This window comes from Artemia sp. Qi Xiang Cuo, chromosome 4 (assembly GCF_049724085.1).
Source record: "Artemia sp. Qi Xiang Cuo chromosome 4, ASM4972408v1, whole genome shotgun sequence".
In the NCBI taxonomy this organism is placed as follows: Eukaryota; Metazoa; Arthropoda; class Branchiopoda; order Anostraca; family Artemiidae; genus Artemia; species Artemia sp. Qi Xiang Cuo.
The window spans coordinates 29,908,235-29,933,312 of record NC_142797.1 but is presented as its reverse complement, the minus strand read 5'-3'; the positions used below and the strand labels follow the sequence as shown (position 1 = coordinate 29,933,312).

The following is a 25,078-nucleotide window of genomic DNA, read 5'->3' as shown; positions in this document are numbered from 1 at the left end:
AGATAACTTTGATGCTGTTTTAAGTCTTGTTTTGAACCTAGACACGACAAGCGAGTGGTCACTGTCAAAGTCGCCACCAGCTAGTGTGACTGTGTTTAGGACAGACGTCTTCCAACGTCTAGACACGAGGATGTAGTCTATTAAGTTTTTATTTTTTCCATCCGGTGAGATCCAGGATGTCTTACGGTGAGGTCTGTGCTTGAACAGTGTGTTTGTAATGACTAAATCACTGTCTCTGCAGAATTGGATAAGGCGTTCTCCTCTTCTGTTCATTTTTACATGTCCAAATTTGCCCATTACATCTTTGTGTCCTGTGTGGCTTTTTCCGACGATGGCGTTGGAGTCACCAATGACAAAGATGATGTCCATTCTTAGAGAAAGATTCAACCAGACTTTGAAGATGGAGATAGAAGTTTTCAGACTATTTGTCGTCTCTGCTGGAATCTGGAGCGTATACTTGGATAATTGTGAGGCTGGTGGGTAAACCTTTCAGGCAGATCATGATGATCCGTTCCGTGAGGGGGGTTACGGAGATTAAGGACTTTCTGGCTTTATTAGACAGTAAGAAACCTACACCTTGTCAATGTTTCTTATCATTACGTCCCGAAAGTAGAAGGGTAACATCTCCATGTTTTTCTTCACCAGTGACTGGAAGATGGGTTTCGGCGAGACCGCAGACGTCTAAGCTGTACAGTGTTATCTCTCTTAGGAGTTGGTCTATTTTTCCTTGTTTAGCGAGGGTTCTAGTGTTGAGGGTACCTATTAACATAGTTATTTTTGGAGAAACAAAAGCCTCCAGGGTTGGAGTTGTCAACGTAGATATATTCGCGCGATTCACGGTTGTCAAGTCGTCGGCTGCCCCGGACGCGGTATCTCTTAACGCATTATCGTCGGTTACCCCGGACGCGGTAGCACTAGTTCTCATATTTGATCTCTTATTCGTATTCATGTTCATCATTAAAGTTAAAGAAAGGGTTTCTTGGCTGGCTTCGGGACAGTGGTAAGCGACTTCTCTCTGTTCCTAGCAGGGGCCAACTGTATCTATTACCGATAGTGCGCCCTTTTGGTGTCCTGCAACACCAGCAATTTAACCCATTGCTGGGGGAAGATTTGTTACTGACGGGACGTATCCATACACCGATGAACCCTGCCCAGTGCACATTAGAGGGGTCATCCTCCTCCTCCGTCTGAATTTAAGGCCCCCAGACGAGGGTGCTCCAGCAATGTTTCAAGACCCCCAGAGACTGGGTCCTCCTTTGGTCCGCGCCTCACTATCCATGAGGTACCCTACATATCTGCAGGGCGTTCCCCTATCCACCACCTGGGGACGCGCTGAGTGGCCTGGGGCAGGCCCCACTGAGAACTCTGAAGTTCTCAGTAGTTCTCAGAATTTCATTATACCACTGACAAAAAACCAGAAAAAGCTGGTCTAGAATATGTTCCCTTTATCTCCATTAGCCTCACCCTTAAGAGCAACCACAGCTAACAAACTTTTTTCCGTTTTCTGGCTCTCCTGAAAAGTAGCAAAAATGGCGTATGTCGCTCTTTTAATTATCACAGCCGATCTGTATCATATTCTTATTTTGTTTTGCTTTAAAGGCTGCGCAATTTTCTCAGCTTTTTAAAATAGATGACAGAGTAAGCAGAACAGATAGCAATAATTTCAAATTGACTCTAATCCAGTGATTTTTTGAACAAGAAGATTTTCTCATCGTACCCAATTTTTCCATGAAATCCATAAGGAAATGGCTTTATAAACCAAAGGTAAAGTTAAGCCTGTTGTGGCTTATAGGCCTAGTTTAAGTAAAGGCCAATATCAATCTTGCTGGGCCTTTATATTTGCATATTAGCCTAATTTAATTAGACAATATGGTGACTGTCTAGACTTAAAGCTCTTTTGAAGTAAACATTTTTGTAGAATAAAAGTAGTATCAAGCCCACTGTAGGCATGATCCTTATTTTGTTGTCCTTTTTAATATAGGCCTAATAGTTGTTGGGCTACCCTGACAATGCACCCCATTTCCTGGTGGTGTCAGATTTAGACTTTCCTTAATAATATATTACTGGCAAAATTTTAGTTTAGGGGCTTCTTGCTATCTTAAAAAGTAGTTGAATCGGTAAAGTTCTACAAAATCATATTATTGAGTTAGGAAAAAAGTGAATATACCATTCAATGCCTTTTTTTATGCTGATTACAAATATAGGCTAATAAGCATTTCTATCGGAAATGAATTTCAGCCCCCCCCCCCTATATTGGCTACACCTAACCCTGAATTGACTTTTATTTGGGGGGGGGGGCTTAAATTCATTTCCGGTAGAAATTCTTATTATATTCATAATCAGCATAAAAAAAGGCATTGAATAATGTATTCACTTTTGTCCTAACTCAATAATATGATTTTGTAGAACTTTACCATTGAATTAGGTGAATAAAACCTCAAGGAATTAGTTAGGACCAAAAATAGGCATTTACAACTACTAACAACAAACTCTAGCACCAAGCCACCTGAGTCTAACATAGGCTACTCCTCATCTGGGAAATTTGTCATTGACAATATAGGCCTATGTAGCAATTTAGCAAAGATGAAATTGAATAGTCACTTTTTGTCTTTTTATGCTCTTTCATAATTCAATAATTGATTTTAAGGGAAATTAGACCTACGTTTTGAGCCCTTAATGAGGGACCAAAAGGTAAATCAGTCCATAGTAACAAACAGTTTAAAAGCATGTCTCTAAAAAAAACTGTCTGGTAAGAAAAAATAGCTGTTTTTATATGATTTGGGAAGGGTAATTATGATTTTCCTTAGTCTTTATAGTAGAATGCAATTTTGAAAACAAATTTTCAGGGATAAAGCAGTAGAATCACTTTTATCCCTGCTAGGCTAAATTATGTTGTCAACTACAAATTTACCTCACATCCATCATAACCTATTCATAGCCTTTCTCTTTAGCCTATGTCATCCTATAGAGTATCAATTTCCATTAAATCCTTCCTTACAGCCTCCTACCACCCTGTTTGGGAGTGGCCTCAGCAGTGTCATTTCATTCTGAGCTAAGGAGGGGAGGCTAAGCAACCCTTGAAGCCCTAAAATGACTGACTCACAGTTGTTTCAGAGCAATGTTTCTTCACAGTGGTTAGCACAGGCATCTCCCAAAATTGACTAGTAATAGTAAAAAAGCAATTTAAAGGTGTTTAATGAATACATAGAGAACTTAAGTTGGAAAGTAATTTACAGTTTTATTAAAACACTGGGAATCAACAAGGTCTTATTTTTCTGAAAAATATCAACCATAGCATTGAAATCCAATGATTTCACAAAACTATAAACATCAACATCAGATCACTGAGCTGGGCACCCATAGGGGGGGGGGGGCAAAGGGGGGCTCCACCCCCCTGGCTGAATGATGCTGCCTTATATTTTTGTATGTTTGTTTTGAGATTTCTATTATACAACAAGACCCCAGTGACATGCCAATAAGGGAAGGGTTGGTGGCAGCAGGGGCAAAAAAAAGCAGCAGCAGCCAATGGCACAATCATTGTTGACTGCAAACATTTTGTTTTGGTCAGTCTTTCTAAAATACCAGCTTTAATTCACATCAGATTTGGGCATATTCATGAGTTAGAAACTTTGCAAGTTGGTGGCTAGACACTGGTGTTATTCATTATTCATCAAAAGAAGTAGAAATCTGGTGGAAACACAATGTCTGTGGCATTTCATAACCCTTGCATAATAGTTGAAATATCTAACAGCTATGAGTTCCTAACAGAATAAATTATCAAAATTAGTAGTATTTTTTTTTGTCATTGAGCAACCATCACCATCAAGAAGAACTGTAATCATTTACATCACTGCTGGGTTGGTAGGAAAATCTTTCCGCTTGGCTTTCATACCATCATGGGCATAGGGATGGGGTGGCCGGGGGGCAGCTGCCCCCCCCCCCAGACCTTAAAATTTTCATTAGATATGGCTGAAAAAGCAGATGGTTGGAAAAGCAGTTGATAAAAGGCCCTCCATCACATTATTGACTGCCCCCCCCCCTAGACAATTTGCTGCCTACGCCCATGCATACTATCAAACATACAGAAGGGATTTGAAAGGCATATCTCCTTTCAATCCAGATTGTTTTGATAATGAACATCTGTGCTCTTAAATACAGACCAACCAAATGTTTTTTAGTCCATGAAGCTGGTGGGAAATTGCCAAGCTCATCAAAGGTTCTAACTCCAACCCCACTGCAATCCTCTCACATAATGTTTTCAGTAAGCCCTGTGATTTTGCAGCTACTGTGAAATAGGATAATGGCACCTGAACAAGCACAACCATATCCCAGCACTACCAAGAAAACAAAATGCTTCAAGGGAGAAAAAAGGGCAGAACAAAAGTGCTCACTGATATATCAGTAAAAGCCAAGATTGAAGCTGCCTTTGCTACAAGAAAGGCAGAAGAGGTGGATTAGCAGTAATTGTAGATTAATGCAAGATTGAAGCAACAATCCATTTTACAATTGTTGCTTCATTTTTTTTTACATTTAATTTTGTATCACTTCTGCACAATGGCTCAGTTCAATGACTTGGTCTTGTTTTGGTTCTGAAAAGGACATGTCATGATTTGTTGGTACACAAGTTTGAAGTAAAGCCATCTTGATAGGACTAGGACTATATACTAGCTTTAGAATTTGTATCATAACTTGAAATTCACTGTTGTATAGAGAGAAATAATTGGATTTCCAGAGTTCATATTATGTCTTATTTGATCTTCATTTCAAGTAATACTAGAGCATATTTCTTGCAATTTAAGACTGTGTATTACTCACTATTGGCATTATAGCAGGCTAGACCAAAGTGCTACCCGATAAATCAATCCAATATTTCTGTATGTTGTTCAATGACTCTTCAGTTATTAAAAAAATATTTAATTTGTATGCTTGTATTTTTAAGATAACTTTAATTATATACTGTAAGTTACTAAGGTCACCACTTGTGTAAGACTATGAAAAGCTTTATAGATTTGTTTATTGTTGTCAGGCTGCATACTTACTTTCAACTCCCAAATCAATATTCCTGTTTTTTATACTTGACTTTTGTGTTTTCAGTAAAGTGCTAGCTTTTTATAATTCTAAAAGCATGGGAAAACATAATTAGTTTGTTTATTTGTACTATTTTTATTTATATACATTACATAGGCTTTGAAGTAATAATTTGTATCCGTTTTAAGTTTCAACTTTGCTCTTTACTTCCCTTGGAAAAACTTTGTTTTTAAAAATTAATCTTTGTTACAATTAGGTCACTACTATTAACTGTCTGTGCAATTAAAATAGTTACCATTGTATATGGGTGAAATATTCAAACTAATTAAGTACTTATTAAGAAAATTTAGACAGATTTAATAGAGAAAAAATAATTATCCAGGTGGTAAAATAGATATAACTATTGAGATGGTGATTGGGGAGACCTGCATTTGCAGTTTCCTTCCCATTAATTTCTGTTGATGTCTGAAATATGTCCCTGTCCTGTAATTAGACACCTCCTAGTCTGCTCCTAGTTATTACACCTCCAGTGGTTTTTTGACAAATAAGGAAACACATTACTTGTCCTCAATGTTAAACTCATAATTTAACAGTAAGGAATGTGAGAATTTTCATTACCTACTGTTTCAAGTAGTGCTGCTATGTCATGGAATCAAGACCTCAGTATTATAAATGCCTGCCTTTTGCAAGGACTCAAGAAATATTCATTCTTTGCTATACCAGGGTGTATTGAAATAGGTCAGGTCCTTAAATCTCAAGCTCCTACCTGGAATTTAATCTGACGTCTGTTCAAAAGACAATTGTCTATTCAATGGATGTGCTACAAGAACTAGTACCGAATAAAAACTTGCCCTGGAAGCACAAGGAATTCTTGCAAACCATTTGTGTGTGCACTTGTTTGTTTAATTTTGAAAACCACACTTAATTTCAAAGCAGAGAAATCAAAATCTTTAATAAAACAAGAAAAGAATTGGCTCAAATTAATTATAAGTCAGCAGAATGCTGCTGTTGCAGTAAAACTAATTGGTCAATAATTGTTAGAATCATCTCTATTGCCCTCTTTGTGTACAGGCATGATGTAAGCATCATTCCTGTCTTGCAGAATGTATTTAATAGTTAGGGACTTTTGGAAAGGTAAAGTGAGGCAATGAAACAACATTACACATGTCTCATTTAGTAGCGGGGGGGGGGTACTCCATCTGGATCTTTAGATTTATTTGGGTTAATTTTCTTTAATTGGGTTTCTACATCAGTTTTGGTAATAATAAAGGGCGCCATACCTTTCAAAATTTCATACCTTGGGGGATCTGGAAGTGGAGCATTATCAAGGACAGTAAATACCGAGAGGAAACTGCTTATTTAATGTATCGGCTATTTCCCTTGGGTCACAAATTTGTGTGTGATCTAGTAGAAGTTGAGTGACAGAATGCCTACCAGATTATGTGTACCTCAAAAATTTCTTGGGGTTAGATTTTGTTGTGGCTGCTATAGATTTCTCATACTTTTCTGTGGTTTTTCTAGTAAGACTTCTCAATTGGTTACACACCTGTTTATATTTTGTGTAATAATCCATCTGGTTGCGATTCCTCATGTACAGATTCCAGTATTTCTTTTTTCTGTTCCTAACCATTTTAATTTCTTTTTTAGTATATGAGAGGGTTTTAGGTTTCCTTTTATAATTTTCAGAAGAGTGATTTTCAATACCCCCAATAATATTCTTTTCATAGTTGACCATGACTCTTCTAAATCCACATATTCAATAAATGACCAATCACATTGGGGAATTAGAGTTCAAAGAGTTGTTTTGGCTTAATGGCTAAAGAGTTGATATATCTTCTCACAATATGCATTTGCAAAGCCAACATTGCTGTGTCAATGTAAGCTTCTTTGTAATATGCTGCTACTCTAGCTAGTTGGCTAGTATTGAGAAAGTGTAGCAAATCAATATCTAATGCAGAGATTGACTCTAACAGTGGAAGAGCATTCATGAAGCAGCTTTCAAACTCAGAGCACAATGTGTCCATCACAAAAAAATAGTCCCTTCTGAAAGCATCTTTATTCTTTGACTTCAGCAAGATTGCTTTTGGGAATCTTTGTGGAAGAGCATTCATGAAGCAGCTTTCATACTCAGAGCACAATGTGTTTATCACAAAAAAATAATCCCTTCTGAAGTCTTCTTTATTCTTTCACTTCAGCAAGATTGCTTTTCCCCAAAGTCAACATGGTTAGAAAATCATGTATGTGGGAAGCTACTTTTTTTTGCATGCTTTTGTCTTTTACATGAGGAATCAGAATCCTGAAAATTTTGCAAAAGGTATTTGCACTCACTAGAAAATTCTTTTGTTTTACAAAAGCCTTCATCAAAGGCTTTGTCAGTTTGTGTGTCTATTATTTTATCCTCCATAGCTGCAGTAAGATTAGTAGCTCTAGAGAAAACTAGGTCTACTGACTATTGCTGCTGAGACAGAGAGTTCATGGCAAAAAAGTTGTTTATGCTAGATGGAGTACAAATATAAATTCAAATGTCTGAAGTCTGGTTACAAGTCTGTGTGCATGAGGTGCTGATTCCCTGTCACTAGCCTAGATGTTTTGGTAATTGATAGAATGACCAAAATACAGTTGTATCTATTCAGTACTTTGTTCAACAATCTATATCAGTATGCCCATCTTGCAGTAGAGAATTTCTCCAGCTGAACAACAGTTATGCCAGTGGCTTTCTGAGCATTAACAGACAGTTGGTGGTGTGTATTGCTGGTTGTGATAAAGCAGTACAGCTCTTGAAGAATGGAGAAGAAAGATGGCATTTGTCCCAAGTTCTGAATGCAATCACCCAATGGAAGGTTGAGTCTAAGAGCATGGCAGTGAATGTTAATCTCATGTGGTACAATTGCTCTAATACTGGCTTGCACACCTGAAAAGTGGCTGCTGATGACACTGGCTTTGTATTTTCATAAAAAATTGAAAAAAAATTACCTCTCCCCTTCTGCATGTTGAATGGCAAATTTGTCCCTCCCCCTCCTAAGTTTTCTTGAATTGACACCAATGTATAAGTCTGAGTTATTCTTTCAGTGCTCAAGTTGTTCTCCTATAGCTCTTATTTGCTTGTTTTTTCTCACCCTTTTTATGAGTTGGTTCAAGCTAAGTCCCCCCCCCCAACGATTAAGTCTTTTGTTTGTGAGGTCAAAATATTTGGTCTTTGATTGTTGGTAGGATTTCTTTTTAACTGTCGTTTTACCAAATCTTGTCCTTTTTTCATATTATCATTTTGTTATAACCTTTGGTGTGTGAGACTAGATACTGTCCTTCGAGATTTTATCAATTATTTGAATTGTCCTTTTATATAATATATCTTTCTTATCTTTCGTTAAATCATAAAAGAATAACTGGTTGGAAATTCACTCCAATTTTCTCAAAATTCAAGAAACACAATTTCAAGACAATTCATGAAATAACCATTTTGAATGAAATCAAATTTCAGATTTAACATATTAACTGGAGGTAAAGAAGAAAAAGTGCAAGGAACTTGCAAAATCCCATCCAGTCTGGTGTCTATTAACAATAATACATCTATGGCTACTAGGAACATCAAAAGTCCATTGTTGTACAAAATGGTGTTGTATTTACAAAGTCCAAAAATAGAGAAGACCTGGGTCACACATGACTCAGAAAAGATTCAAGAACAGACTCAAATAAATACTGAACACATTATGTATATCTAGAGGGGATTACTGCTCCTGGATCAAGTAACCAACATGTATAATTTTATTATGGATCTTGGGTCACCCTAGCCTACTATATTGTAAGGAAGTCAGGCTCCATGGCTGCAACAACAAGGCAATCAAATGTGTTGTGAAATATGAAATAGGCATAATAAATAAATGTGTTTGGAAATGAAGCTCACAGTAGATTGTTGTGAAGTACAGCTCTATTAGAAACAGATTTGTTTTTATTGAGAACACTTTACACAATTTTATTTACGCAATTTTTTCTCCACACTTCAAAGAAGTTGTTACTACTGATTGGGGGCCCCTCCTAAAATCAGGGGGCTGTAGCCTCAGCCAGCCCCCTTTCCAAATCACTGGATAACCTGATTTTTTTGGCCTTAGACGTTTAGCCAAAAAAGTACAATCCATCATCTTTCACCCATGGAATGTATAATAGTCTTCTTAGCCTCCTTCTCATTACAGCCCTAGAAAGTGAGATAGAACCACTTGTCTTTACAGCTTAGTGTTGCAAATACAGTTAGTCAGACAGGTACATGAAACAATAGACAGTTCCTCTGAAAAATACATTTTGACTTATTTACATAATAAACAAAAATATAAACTATTACAAATATAAATTACTATGCTAGGTAAAAAGTTTAATAAAATCTAGCAAGTCCTCCTTCATCTTTCAGAGCGCCCTCAGTTCAAAATCATACTTGACTGTGGTCATCACTGTAGCTTCCAGTATTCTGTCCTTGGTTTGAAGACCAGATATTCCTATTCTTCCAAACTTTTTCAGCTGTGAGAAACACAGTTACTCAACATTACCTCTTAACCCTCACTTATTCCCAGTCTAAGGAACTTAGTCTTCCTAACGTTAATCTTCAAACCTATTCTTGCACCCTGAAACTCAAACCTCCAAAAAATCATTCATTTTGCTAACATCTTCATCTAGGACACTCAAATCATCTGTCTAATCTAACTCTAGATAAGTTTTCCCAGATTTGAAATCTTGTAAATTGAGATTTAGTAAAGGTATAAAGCTCAAAACACTGTTCTTGTGCCTCATTTGAGCAAAAGATCTATTCTGTAAAGTTTCATTTTTATAACACAAAGATTCTTAAAGGTCATCAACTCAGAACAGTCAGAAGATCATTGAGGCTTTGGATACATTCCTGAAAGTTTTATTTATCCAACTCAACTACTTTCCAAGATAGCAAAAAGTAGAACTTGACCATATTGCCCTGTTAATAAACCTAATTATATATCAGAGGTTCTTTGTTAAAACAGTTTTCCTGCAGTAAAAAAAAAAAAACTAATCCCTATCAAAAAAAAAAAACAAAACAAACACTTCAATATATGACAAATCATTATTTGAAATGATTTTAAAAAGTCTATGGTCTAACAATTGAAGGGAAGGTTTCATTTTTAGTGGTTTTGCCTCCTCAGAAGGAAACACTATAAAATTCTGAAAACTACTTAATTTATTGTTTAGATGCTTATTTCATTCCTAAAAGCCCTTCACTTTACTTTACCACCACCCACTAATGGTCAAATATATAGTCCAAATTATATATTCTCCATGAATTTTCCAACATGAGTTTTCTTCAAATTAACCTAACAGCATCAAGCAATAGGAAAATTCATAGAGAAAAAAAATTGTTTGTGCTGTATGTATGTTTGAAGATTAGGGGGGGGGGGGGAGTAAAGCTAATCAATTTTAGGAATAATATTAGTATGTAGGGTAAGAAACTAACAGTACCCCCCCACCCAATGGTTCCACATAAAAAGCTAAAAAAAACCACTATTAATGAACTTCTTGCTTTATAATATACACTACAACTACCTTGGTCACATTTTCATCTTTTTTTTTTATTTTCATCTATATTTTAAATCAATTTTTTGATTTTGATAATATGATTTTGTCTGAATTCATGGTACTAGGCTAATCCTAGAACCATGAATTCCCTACAGACAATCTAATCCTGGCCTAATCCTAGAACCATCCCCTACAGACAATCCTCCAGGAAAATTTCCTCCGCAAACACTTGTCCTCAAGAAAATTCCCTTGCATGTAAAATTGAGTAGCCAAAGAGAAAGTATGACAAATAATTTTTGAGGATTGAGTTATCATAGCAGGGTAAAATAAAGCTTAGGAATTTTTTTTCGAAAATATGAAATTAGTGGCAACTGTAGAAGGGCTGCCCTGTGATGAAAGTGCACAGAGATAAGTCTGGGACTAAGAAGTACAAGTAAGTACTTCTTGTAGACTTGGTGTGATACCAACATCTATAGTACATCATACCAGTTCACCCCTTGCAATTGAGAATGCATCCACTAGGCATACATCAGAAGGTTTTCCCATCTAAAGTACCCTTAAGGGGTATTTTTAAAATTTAGTTTCAATAAAATTACCTTAATTTGCACTTCGAAGTAAATTAAGATCCATCTTGATTTGTTAATTCTTCCATACTTGATGATGTGAATGATCAAACATCACATGCATCCCAGTGGTACTTCCAGGGAACACTATTCTATTCAACATCTAATAACTTTTTGAAAACTTCTTTGTTGGGTACTGAGACTGTTGTGTTTGAGAGCCTCTTCCAGTGGTTTGCTACATGGCAGGAGAAAAACTGTTGTCAGTGTCGAGTTTTGACAGATGGCTTGAACAGCTTCTTTGAATGTCCCCTCCTGTCAGTGCGAATATTTTGGGAAATTGACAAATGAATTGGAGGGGGTAGGGGGATTGTGAAGTAAACGTCTATGCCACAAGCATATCAGCTGTTTTTCTTTGGTAAACCAGTGTAGATAATTTCAGCTCCTTCAAACGTCCATCATAAGGCTTGTCTTGCGTCGTAGATACTGCCTTTGTGGCTCTCTTTTGCACCCCTTCCAGAAGCTGTACATCACTCCTGTATCCTGGTGATACTATGCATATTCCAAAATCTAGCACTGGTCTAACAAGAGTCTTGTACAACCGCACAAAAAACACAGGGACACCTACTGGATATAGTTTTCTTTAAGAGTGCTAGGACAAAGTTTGCATGAGACACAGTCTTCTTGCAGTTCGAATGGAATTTACACTGGTTGCCAACAATGATTCCAAGATCCCTTTCTTCATCCACACTTTGCAGCTCTTGAATGTTGTTTACAGCTGGATTGACCACAGTATACTCGAAACCTGGGTTGGACTTGCCAAAATGGATCACACTACATTTGTCAATATTGAAGCTCATGTGCCATCTTGTTGCCCAGTTTTGAATATGGTTGAGATCTGCTTTTAGTGACTCATGATTGACTGCACTAAACAACTTTGAGTTGTCAGCATAGAGAGTTAGATGATTTGTAGTTAATTGAAAAATATCATTTATATAGATATTGAATAGGGTAGGTCCTAAAACACTACCCTTCCTAATGAAGGGGAGGATTGATTCCCCTTCATTAGTAAAACACCTCACTCTCTGTGTTCTATCTGTAAGAAAAACTGAAATCCGGCCCACAAGGTCTGCATTAATTCCACACAAGATGAGTTTTATTGTAGATGTGGAACTTTGTCAAATGCTTTTGCAAGGTCAAGCAGCAAGACATCCACAGGTAAGCCCTGATCAATCAGTTCTGTTATAACATCATAAGTCTCCAGCAAATTTGTTTCTACAGACTTTCCTGGTTGAAAACCATGTTGGCTGGGTGATAGTATCCCATTATGTTTGAGATGCTTCATGACAGTGTCATTTACCACTGTTCCCAGGATTTTAGCAACAACAGAAGCTATACTTATGAAATAGTAGTTTTCTGCACTGGCTTCATTTCCCTTTTTGAATAAAGGGGTGAAAAATGCTGTTTTTTAATCTGTTGGCACTTCCTTGGTACATCGGGAGACTTTGAATAATTGGAGGAGTGGCTTGGCAATGGCTTCAGCAACATTGTTTTTGAAGAGGTGGATGTAACCTATCTAGACCAAATGATTTGTTGACATCTATCAATTTAAATCGTTTGAGGATATTTGAACTATGAATCTCAATGGGCTCCATTGGATGGTGGATTTGTGTGGGTACAACAATGGGTAGGCCTGTGTCTGATATGCTACTAAAAAAATTGAAAATAAATGGAGTCAAACTCTAAGTCAGAACCAAGCAAATTCAAAATAAATAAAACTCTCTATTTCAGATTTGCAAGCAAATTATCTTCGTTAACTTTTTTCTTCCCCTCCTATAATAAATCGACACCCAGCTCCCCAAAAACATGAAAAAATAATGAAAATATATACGAATAAAGAAATAAATCTCATAGGGTATTCGACACACGATATTCCACCTGCATTTTGGAAAATAGATAGAATATGCCAGAATCCCTTCTTTTCGTCATTCTTTCTATTTGTCTTACTTTCCCTTTGACTGATAACAAGGCCGTGCCCAGGGGGGGGGGGTAGGGGGTATTTGAACCTCCCCCCCCTCCCGAAATGTTTGTCTGACTCTTAAAAACGTATCAAAAATGGATATAAACAAATTTTTGATGCGTTTTCGAGGTTTTTGTGTCCCCCCCCCCGCCCCCCAAATTTTTTTTTATAGTGAAATTCATCCCTTCGACCCCGCCTCCCGCGTTCTGCTTCAACAAAAATCACCCTCCTAGTCACAATAAAAGTTTCTACTGAAAGATATAGAAAAACTTTCATCCCGTACATAGTTTACATGTTCAATCAATGAATATTATCATCCTCTCCCCCCTTACTCCCGTTGTACCTTATAATTTTAATGCTTCATTTTGCAAATTTCTAGCTTTCAGTCTTTTGGTCGCATAGCTAAATTGTTTTTGTTTTAATTATTTTATTCCCTTTTTAATTTTACAGGTTTTTTCTTCGTTTTTACATTTTGCGGATTCGGCATTGACCTTTTAATTTTTGAGTTTTAATTGTCTTTGACATTTTTACGTATTATATATTGACCATTTTATAATTTTTTCGTTATTGTTTCTTTTGCTTTTGTTTATTGACGCTAAAGTGCGAATTTGGCCCATTTGGGCTCGTGATAGCCGTTTTTGAGCAATAAATCTTAGCTTATATCTTGAAAAATAGTAGAGTTAGGAGAAAAAGACAGTTAGTAATGAATTCATAGCCCAAAATAATACCCTGGAAAGATGTTCTTGCATGGTCGATACATCAGAAAAAATCAACTAAAGACGAAAAACAAAAAATAAATGTAGCAAAACTGGATAAAGATAAACCTTGGCCTAGTTGAGGCATGGAGGAAAGAAGACTTTCTTTACAAAGTAAACAAAAAAAAAAATCCTTACCAAAAATCAAGTCCAAACTTACATTATACTGGACAAGAACTGTTGCTGTTACAACTGAAGTTTTGTCAGTATTGCCAACAAATAAACACAAACTGACTATAACGGATAGAAATCAATCTCATATTATTTAACTAGCTGGATTTATGAAAAGGAAGCTAATTAGCAGTTCGGTTGCATACAACTTTGATTATCCAGTCTCAAGGAGTTCAAGTACTATAGCCTAATAGCTGTGTTGGGAAAAGGGTGTGGCAGTCGTTTTTTTCAAAGACCTGAATTGCACTAAAATTGTTTTGATAATGTGGAAAATTTACTCAGTTCACAATCAAATTCCATTCCTTTGCAAACCATGATTATTGTGATTCTTGATTCTGGTTTACCATTCCATCAACACTAGATATTCAAAAAGATGTTCTTGTGCCAAAATTTTGGCCTTCTTATCACGGGACTCTTTTCCAAAAAGTTAACCAGCCAGCATACCTCTACCAACACCAACAACCGATAATATTTAACGTATGTATTGTAAACTACTGCAAACTGATACAAAAGGTAAAATATATCCCACCTATACGGAAAAGGGACCCTTTTGGCAATGAAATAGTCACCTGCAGACACAAAGTAAAATAATTGACACGTTAAAGATATTTGCAGACTACAAGGCAATCATGACAGGCATTCTGTTCCTTGCTTCAAGCAGAATCATAAAAAGGTTTTCAGTCTGTATGCCCGAAATGCCCCCTACCCTCTCTCATCCATTTTATTAGAAGGGCAGGCATGATGTACCTTGAATAAAAATCCACCAAGGACATTTAATATGTGTTATTGGTAGCACAAAACAGGACATTTAAATATTTAGCTGTTGGCACAGAGTAAGAAATAGACAAATTAAAAGGCAAAGGTATATATTAATGGAAAGGTAGGCATGCTGACCTTTGTTTGAGCTGGCATCACATGGGGATTCCCATGAAAGCAAAAAGTGGGCTTGTGGCCTTTCCAATACCCTCCACTATCTATCACAAGTGCAAAATTTATAGCAGAATGATTGCATGCTACATCTTGTTTGAACAAGAATCACTCAATGATTTTAGACCTGTATAATTTAAATACAGATTATTTGTCCTACCAAAGTGGGCCAATAGTCCCTCAAACACCCTCTGTCCTTCTCACCACTAAATCTTCATAGTAGAAATACAGAAATTTTGCACATTTTAGAAATCAAAATTATGCAATTCAAGGTATATGATTCGAGACATAAGTTGACCTATAGCCCTTCCACTACCCTTACTCCCTCTCTGCCAATATTTTAGCAAAACGTAGGCATGTATCTATTTTGAATTTTTGGATCGAATTGATTTTTTCTTATCTGCAATATTGGAGGAGCAAAGTATGGCCCCTTCTCACAACCAACTCTTAAGCAGTAAAGTAGACAGGCTCCTTGAATGTGAGACTAGTACCTTATGTTGATGGTACGCAAGGATGACGATTTCCAGGGATCAAGTCTCCTTCTCTAACTTTTCACAAAAGTCTTCAGATCTGCTTAAAGCTTATGCAACAAATAATTTGAGCCAGAGGGACAGAGCAGAGGGGTTTTCAGAAACATTTATACTTCTGAGCCGAACCTACCCTCTGCACAAAAGTATCTGTGCTCACTTGAAATTTGGAGATACCTACAGCTGAAAAGGATGGGCGCCCATAGGCTGAATTTTAGGAGGGGGGGGGGGCTTACCTGGTCTAATCGGCACTTCCATGGATCTGGTTATACCAGGGAATTATTTAGTTCTGAAGCGTTTATGTGGCAATCAGGTGGTGATGGAATAAATTTAAATTGTTATGGTTGTCAAACATATTGGAAGCAAGTAATTGATTTATATTTCGAGGCAAAGTAACATAGCCTTTAATTGTACGTTCTATGTTTTTAGAAATAACAACATAAATTGAGTTAGGATATATATTTTTTGGAGCAGAGTATTAGAGCATTACCTTGCATACATGGTATATTTTATTGTGGTAATATGGATTAGCTGCACAGAACAGAGAATAAAGTTGTATTAAGAAAAAAACATCATATTTTGTGACTGTCTTAAAGGAATCTTTTTCCTTTTCCTAAATGTAGGTGCTGGCGAAAAGTTGTTTGATAATATGTATGAAATGTCGATGGGGAAAAAATGTTGCTAATTTAACATAATAATCCACTTATTTCCAAGCTAAAAAATTCAAAATATTACAATTTAATCAAACTCAAAGTCAAGTCTTGAGCTTTTTGAGTCTGCCTGACAAAATAAGCTTGACATGGATTTTTAGCACATTAAATGCTTTGCTACATTAAATTCCCTTACTTCTCGTGTTATCCTTACTTATTTCCAGTCTAGTCTGAGCCATACAGGCATTGTGAACAACCAATATGCAGATGAAATTGTCAAAAAGTCTTTGAAAATTGACCATCTGATTGGGGGACCCATCCCTGAGAGAGAATTCTACTGTTGGATGTTTTGATATGTCCAGGCAACAAAACAGTCGGTTAGTCTCTCTGAGGCCCATTCTAAAATGTATTACAGAGTTCCTGCTGATACTAATGGCCTAAATTTCAGAGTCTTTTCCTTCCAAATTGCCGATTCAGCTGATCTCATCCTATTGTCCCAATATTGCAGATTTTGCAATATTAAAATAAAACTATTGAACATTTCCTATTTGAATCTGGTATGCTAAAATTGAAGTAGAGGATTCTTCATGCTAATAGTTTAAAGTGTCACATATGTTACAAGCTATTGCCTTCTGTAAAAATCTTGGTTGACCACTAACTCACAAAGAGTGCTGAACTCAAAATGTTCAACTTGATGACCCACTCTCTATAATTAGAAGAGTCCTGACAAAACATCTAAAGTTGCAGCAAAAAGCATTACTGTAATTGTCTGCAGTAAAACAGAGAAATAAGAAAATGGCTAAATTGTAGCAACCTGAAAGCCCATAAACCGTAATAGATGAAAAAGAATGTGTCGTCATCTTTTTTAAGGAGAAATGGGCGCTTTTTTAAGGAACGTAGTAGCTCTGTTCATCTCACAGAGCGAGTCGAAAGGAAAAGGACTGAGTAGTTTCGAATGAAAAGCCCACGTTTTTGTTGGAACAGAAGAAGAAAAACTCTTCTTGGGACATACAATTTTAAATGTTTTAAAGATTTTGACGATTACAGCTTTTAATTAATGTTGAAGAAGCGTTGATTCTGCATTGTTTTTGTTTGTACAGCTAACTAAAGATTGGTGCAAAACTTCACATTGGTAAGCAACTTAAATCTAGTTTCTCTCTGTATTATGGTTAGCTTTTGTATCAAATTACAATGTAAGAGAAAAAAAAAATATATTTTACTTTTTTCTGGGATCTTGCTGGAAGGACTCGAAACCAAACTGAATCTAGATCAGAAACAATAGCATAAGGGTAAGGAGTTTGCCTGAATTTGAATAGATATTAAAGTATAACAGAGAATAAAAGGTATAAAGAGAATAAAGGGCAAAAATAAAAGTTAGGCATCTTCCATGTTTGTTCTTTGACTGAGGCAAATCCTAAACAGTAAGGATAAAAATCGTTAGATACAGCAGGGAAGTAAGGCAGATATATGAGAAAAATTAAGGCAATGCGTGTGTGAATTGTATTTTTTTTTTTTTTTTTTCTAAACTGAAATCTAAGATAGAGGGTCAGAAACACCATTCATGCTTGTTTTCTATTTTAAGAAGGGAGATATTGGTTTTGGGTAAATTGGAAAGGCCTGAATTTTATTCAGTTGAGATAAGAGAAAGCAGCGCAAAGGATTAGATTTGAATTGGAGTGAGTTGGAAAATAACACCTAGGAGAGGAAAGAAGAAAAAGCCTTCAATTATTTAGTCTTTGACCAAGGGTGGTGCTAACAATAGTTGGGATAGGTATGTTGAGACCCCAAAAGGTTGTGAAGGGTTCTTAGTAATTACCAAGCTTGAAGTTTTCCAAACCATCTTTGGTGTATCAAAATAAGGGTGACCAAGAAGGGAGGGGGAGCAGAATAAGAAGGTAAGTCAAGCAAGGTATAGCAAACTGAAAGAAAATATCATCCATGTTGCCGTTTTACCAGGAAGGATATCCTGAAGGAGATTGACTAGGAATAGAAGTATTTTCAGATAAGAAGGCGGGGAACATAGTAGTGAGTGAGTGTACAGGAGAATCGATGAATTTATGAAATGAAGATGAGAAAAATTGGAGCTTAGAGAGTTTTCTGATTTTAGTAAGTAGAAAATTCGAACCCTAGAGAGTGAAAAGCGAGAAAAAAAAATGTGGTAGTTATGCATGGTATTCTACATGGTTTAATTTGTTTACCTTTATCTAATAAATTTCGTTTTTTGGAGGGAAGGGGTGTCCCTCAGCTCTGAAACAGCTGTTGTAACCCCCTGAATTTCCGGTTGTGTTTACCCATATCTGCAGTTGTTTTAAATCACCCCCCATTTTCCGAAATAAACCTGACCCCTCCCCTCTCAGACACCCTCTACCCCACTTCCCTTTCCCAGCATCTACTTGCCTTACCATCCCCCCTATAAAGAACATTCCCAATTTGACTTCTTCCCGTATCACCAGAAAACCTACCCCCCTCCCTTGCACTTTATTCCCCGTGGGTACCCTACTAATGTCACTCTGGTTTGATTGTTCCTACATGCGAAATTTTTCCTGTAATAAATAGTCCGCCCCTAAAATTATCCGTTACGTCCCACAGCCCAAAATTAAAACCCACCCGAAGAATTACTAAAACTCATCGACAGTCACGTTTCCCCAGTCGCTTCAAATTTCCAAAATTTTTAATTACTAACACCCAAAGCCTCAATTTTGACAAACTATGGAACTCAAGGTGCTATCAGAATTTAACCAAATTAATGTTAAAGCTGTTACAGAAGTACATTCTCATGACCAAAGGTCTCTTTGTTGGTCAAATTATTCAGAATTTATTAAACTCCGTCCTTCGGATCAAGTACTTAGAAAAAAAGGAGATGGTGCTATGTTTTTTACTAAATGCAACCTTTCCCCTAAAATTATTCCTGTTCCTAATTTATCTGTGTATGATGAAATTCTTTGGCTAAGTATTAGATCTAAAGTACTCCCCCGTCCCTATAATATCATTGCAATAGCTGTCTTCTATTAATCGCCAAACCAAAATATTGATGCAAAACGCAAATTTCTCCAGCAGTTGCAGACCAGCGCTGATTTTGTTGTCTCTAATGTACCCTAATCCCGGACTTTTTTTTGGTTGGGGACGCCACTGAACTTAAGATGAATTCAGTTTGCTCCTCTCTAAATGTTAAGCAAATAGTTAAAATACCGACAACTAGGGGAAACACCTCACTAGATGTCATTCTGACTAATCTGAATAATATTTACGGTCCTCCTTCAGCTTTGCCTCCATTGGGCGGGAGTTATCATCTTTCCCTCCTCCTGCCCCCCTCTTTTAATTTTAAGCATTCATTCTCAGTAACTTATGACTCTTACAGCCCCCTTCAAAATGCTGGCCTTCCTTCTTTTGGGACGGGGCTGAGTGCTGAGGATTGGTCTGATATTTGTAATTTGCATAATCTTGATGGAAAAAACACTACCTTTCACAAAAAGCTAAATAATAAATATTTAATTTCTTTCCCAGAAAAAAGATTTAAGAAGTGCTCCAGTGACAAACAATTATTAATCAACCCATAAAAGTGCTAATTCGAGACAAATTTATCTTTTCAGAAATGGTAAACTGAATGAAGCTAATAAATTAAGAAAAGCAATTAAAAAGGAAATGCGTAAATCTTCCCGATCCTGCAACAAAAAAACAAAAAAATTGGTATTCCGAGGTAAAAATGTTGTGTGGCAGGAGTCTAGACCAGCTTGATTTCAACCTACCTGAATCCCTAGAAGTTACATCTTAATAAGTTCCTTGCTTCAATCTTCTAGATCCTTCTGGCATTGTCTTATCAATTACCTACTGATGATCTTCCACCTGCATACCCCTCCATATCTCCGTGGGATCGAAAAAAGAATTGTGAAACTACAAAGAACAAGTGTCTGCCCTTTAGATATCCCGTTTCCTTTTATTAGCGCTTTCAGTGACTTCCTTTCAAAGTTCTTGTCTGTTCTTTTCAATGAGATTGCTGAGTCTGGCCAATATCCGCAAATTTGGAAACAAGGTTTCATAACCCCCTTGAAAAAGAAAGACGGAAAACCTGGTTTTGAAGGTGTTAGTCCTATTTCACTCACTCCTCTGTTCTCTAAACTATATGAAGGATTCCTTGCAGATTGGCTAAAAGAAAAAATCCTACCTTTTACTGGACTGAGAAAATTCGGGAACCTCAAATCCACTTCTGATTCCCATTACCTTGTTTTTCTTGTCGACTCAATTGGGAAAAATTCTCGAAAAACGTAATTGCTGGCTAAATTTAATTTCCATTGACCTTCAAAAACCATTTGACCTTGTTAATCACAATATATTAGTTAAGAAACTTGTAACTGAATTCAATATTGATCTTTCCTGGTGAAATTGGTTACCTCCATTTTATCAAATAGATCGCACAAATATCAGAATCATTATTCCAGTCCCCTCCCTGTCCACAATGGAATACCACAAGGTACTCTCCTAGGTCGCCTCCTTTTTTCTGTTATGATGAATAGCCTTGCTAAGGAATTTCCCGACAAATGGAAATTTGTGGATGACCTAACGGTTTTTGAAACCTGCTTCCAAAACTTAGTAAGCAACCCTATGAATATCCTCAATGATATTGCAGATTACGCTGCGAACTTAGACATGAGAGTAAGCCCCTCAAAATCTACGATAATGCCAATTTGTTTTCTTAAAACCTCAACCCTTTTCCTGACCCCAATCCCCCCAGATATTTCTGTATCTTCCTTTAAATTACTTGGGGTTATAATTTCCTCTAATTTAAAATGGGATATCCACGTTAAGATATTGTCCATAGAGCTAATGCATCCATGTCTCTCCTTAAGCTCTTGAATAAATTTAATGTCCCCCCATCCCATTCTTTAAGGATCTATACTTCCTTTGCCTGATCGCATCTTGAATATGCTTGTCCAGTTTTAGCATCCTAGTATCTCCCGCGATGAATCAGGAAAAAGCGAATCCATTCAAAAAAGAGCCCTGAGAATAATTTTTAAAGAAGCTAAGGTACCATACTCGCTCCTTCTAAAAAAGGCCAAGCTGGATACTTTTGAGCACAGGAGAGGAGCGTTTTGCCTACATTTTGCCAAAAATGCAATAATAAACCTTCACACGGAAAACGTTTTCCCCAAAAGACACTCCAACCAGACACCGCCTGCCAGGTATTGTTTCTGAACCCGTTTCTATCTTGTCCCCCGTCCGTTGCTTTACCTCCAGGTATGAAAAAACATTTGTTCCCTTCATTACTGATAAAATAAATCGCTAGTTTTCCTCTTTTTTTCTTTTGTTTTGGTAATGGTGATACCGAAGTTTTATGTTCGTTTGATTCTTTTGTTTCCTCCCCCTTTTTATATGTTCACTATTAAACCTGTTAAACGTATATCTTATTATACTCCTTTTTAGTTTTTACATTTTTAGCATTCTGACATTTTACCGTTTAATATTTTTGACTAATGAATGGTTTTGCCATTATTATATTGTTGTTTTTGGCATTGTTTTGCTAGTTCTTTAGTTGTATGCTTTATTTATGATTCTGTTTGGTTTTATGACTCCGAAATGCGAATTCGGCCCTTCGGGGCTTGTGATGGTCATTTTTTGCAATAAATATCTTATATCTGTAATCTGCCAATTATTCATGGTGTTATCTTTTATAGAGGAGTGATACTTCATTGCTTGCTCAGTTTTACTATTCTGATGAAGAGTTGAATGAAGTAGCCTTGGCTCTTGATAGCTTTGATGGTAGGAAAGATCCAGAAAGATGCGCTTCACTTGTCAACAAACTTCGACAATGTCAAGACAAGGTACCCTCTTTAGACATTTTCCTTTTTTATTTTTTAATATACTTTATATTTCATAAAATCATACAAAATGATGTGTAAGTGCCCATCATATATTATGAAAGAAAGAAGTAGGATAAATTTGCAGGAGGGGAAGGGGTTGATGTCTCAAAGAGTGCATTTTAACTAATAGAAAATGATGTTTGGTACAAATGTATGTTTAATCCCTCTTGATTCCCTGAAATTTTTAGATCTACGCCTTTATTCTTTATTGTAGGGGGATAATAACGCCCTTTCCATTGCGAATTTTTTTTTTATGTAGCATTAAGTATTACATGCACATGCCACCGGCTTAGAGATAGAATATGTGAGGTGAGGAATTATGAGCGTCGCCAGGAAACTTCTTGGGGGAGGGGTAGCAAGTGCTACCAGGAGTTTGGATTTCAGCAATTTTAAATGGTTATATTTACCTTTTCCTATTTGTACACAATGTTTCAGTGTTTTTAAACGTACCAAATCGGTTTAAATTTCCAACTTTCCTACTTAACAATGCTGAGATCCTGAATTTTGACAAAATTACTAAACTCGAGGGTATCTCCGAAATTCATAAAATTAATATTATTGTTGTGACATAGGTTCAGTTCCAGAACCCAGATATTCTAAAAATCAGCACTTAAACTCAGTTTATAAAGCTTCGCCCTCACGACCACCCTCTCGGGATAAAAGGGGGTGGTCTATTATTTTTTGTCCGAGATAACCTCCAACCTAAACTCATCCCCACCCCCAACTTATCAGATTATGATGAAATTCTATGGCTGAGCCTTAGACCAAAAGTACTTCCCCGCCCTTTCAATTTAATTGTAACCGCCGTCTTTTATCATTCCCCTAACCAAAGTATTGACCAGAAACGCAAATTTATCCAACAATTTCTTATAAGTGCTGACTTTGTGTTATCAAAGTATCCGAACGCTGGTATTTGCTTACTTGGCGATGCGAATGACCTGAGGATAGACTCTATCTGCACCTCTCTTAATATTAAACCACTGGTTAAAATATCTACAACAAAAGGTAACACCTCTCTGGATGTTATTTGTTCTAACATGAGTAAGTATTACAACTCCCCGCAAGCACTGCCACCACTAGGAGGCAGTTACCACTATTGTCTTCTTTTTTCTCCCTCCTCAGCCATTGAACATTCCTTTACTACCTCCATTGGGGTTTGCCGTCCCCTCAGTGACACAGGAGTTTTTTCTTTTGGATCATGGCTGACCAGTGAAAGTTGGTCAGACCTTTATAATTCTAATAACCTTGATGACAAAATTTTGATTTTTCACAAAAAACTAGTTGATTCCTACTCATTATGTTCCCCAGAAAAAAAAATCAGAAAGGGCTCCAGTGATAAACCTTACATAAATAATCACATAAAAATATTAATCTGCAAGAAAATAAGCTTATTTAAGAGGGGTAATTTAGCTAAAGCAAATAAGTTAAGAAAGGAATTAAAAAGTCAAATTAGAAAAGCTGCCCAAGCCTATTATAAAAATAAAATTAAATACTTGTGCCGTGATAAACCAAAGAACTGGTACTCTGAAATTAAAAAACTTACTGGTAAGAGTCAAGAACAACCAAATTTTAATATAAATGAACCTCCAAAGACCACAGCTAATAACCTCAATAAGTTTCTGGCTTCTATTGTCCAGAGTCTCCCACCACTATCTTACGAATTTCCAGATATTCCTGTTCCTTTTTCACTCCCACATATTTCTCCACTTGATGTTCTAAAAAAAATTGAAAAAATAAAACGATCAAGCATTTGCCCTTTAGATATTCCTGTTCCTCTGATTAAGGCTATCAGTGATTACCTCTCAAAACCCTATCCACCCTGTTTAGTGAAATTACCGAATCTTGACAGTTCCCTCAATATTGGAAACAAGGCTTTATTACCCCAATCAAAAAGAAAAATGGGAAGCCTGGCTTTGATGCCATTCATCCTATTACCCTCACCTCAATTTTTTCAAAATTGTATGAAAGTTTTCTCGCAGACTGACTTAAGAGGGAAGTCCTCCCTCTCATTGATCTTAGACAGTTTGGTAATCTCAAATCCACGTCAACCTCTCATTACCTGATCAATCTTGTTGATACCATGGGTAAATTACTTGAAAAACCTAACACTTGGCTTAATCTAATTTCTATTGATCTTCAAAAAGCTTTTGATTTGATTAACCACAATTTACTCATAGATAAACTTATAAATGAATTCCACATTGAAACTTTCCTTGTTAAGCTCATTGCCTCTTTTCTTTCTAATAGATCTCAAGTAGTTAAATATCTAAATTGTTTCTCAGATCATCTCCCCATATTTAATGGCATTCCTTAGGGGACTATTCTAGGCCCTCTCCTTTTTTCTCTTATAATTAACAGCCTTTCAACCCTTTATGACAATAGGTGGAAATTTGTCGATGACTTGACAGTTTCAAAGATATGCCATAAAAAGATCTTAAGCAACCCAACGGGCATACTCCAAGATATTTCCTGTGAGACCACTTCCCTTGGCATGACAGTTAGCCCTATCTAGATCCGTAATAGTCTCAGTAAGTCTCCTTAAATGCCCTCCCCTTTTTCTTGCTCCTATTCCTCCTGAAACCTCTGTCACATCTCTTAAACTCCTTGGCGTTACAATTTCTTCTAATTTGAAATGGGATGCCCATATAAATAATATCCTACGACAAGCAAACTCCTCGCTTTCCCTCCTTAAACTTTTAAATAAATTCAGTTGCCCCCAATCACATTTACTACAAGCATACAAGTAGTATGTCTCGTTTGGATTCTCCCAGACGTATAGCAATTTCCATGTAATTTGCTTTCTGGTAGGTATTCTATTCTACAGGTCATTACACTCTTTGCCAAGAGATTCACTTAATTAATTAAACTTGCATTATAAAACCCGTGGATCTTGTTTCGAGTTTTAACGGAAACGTTTTTGAAAAGCAGAAGGTTTTTTTTTTCTTATTTTGAATTTGCAAAACAGGGGTAAGTAGTGAGTGGAAAATTTTTTAATTCTTTTACAATCGGAGATGTTTGATTAAACTTTGCAAAAAAAAGGGGTAATGAGATTTGTGAAT

At 36.5% G+C, this 25,078-nt stretch overlaps 1 protein-coding gene across 1 annotated transcript in view; it reads left to right on the top strand.

Moving 5' to 3' along the window:
* Positions 1-1,662: 1,662 nt before the first annotated feature.
* LOC148952974 (lateral signaling target protein 2 homolog) overlaps positions 1,663-25,078 on the top strand; it is a 62,359-nt gene continuing 38,943 nt past the window's right edge. The window contains exons 1-2 of the mRNA XM_089088213.1: positions 1,663-1,764; positions 21,834-21,980. Of these exons, the coding sequence (XP_088944339.1) occupies positions 1,729-1,764; positions 21,834-21,980 (183 nt within the window). The 5' untranslated portion in view covers positions 1,663-1,728. The remainder of the gene's footprint in view (positions 1,765-21,833; positions 21,981-25,078) is intronic.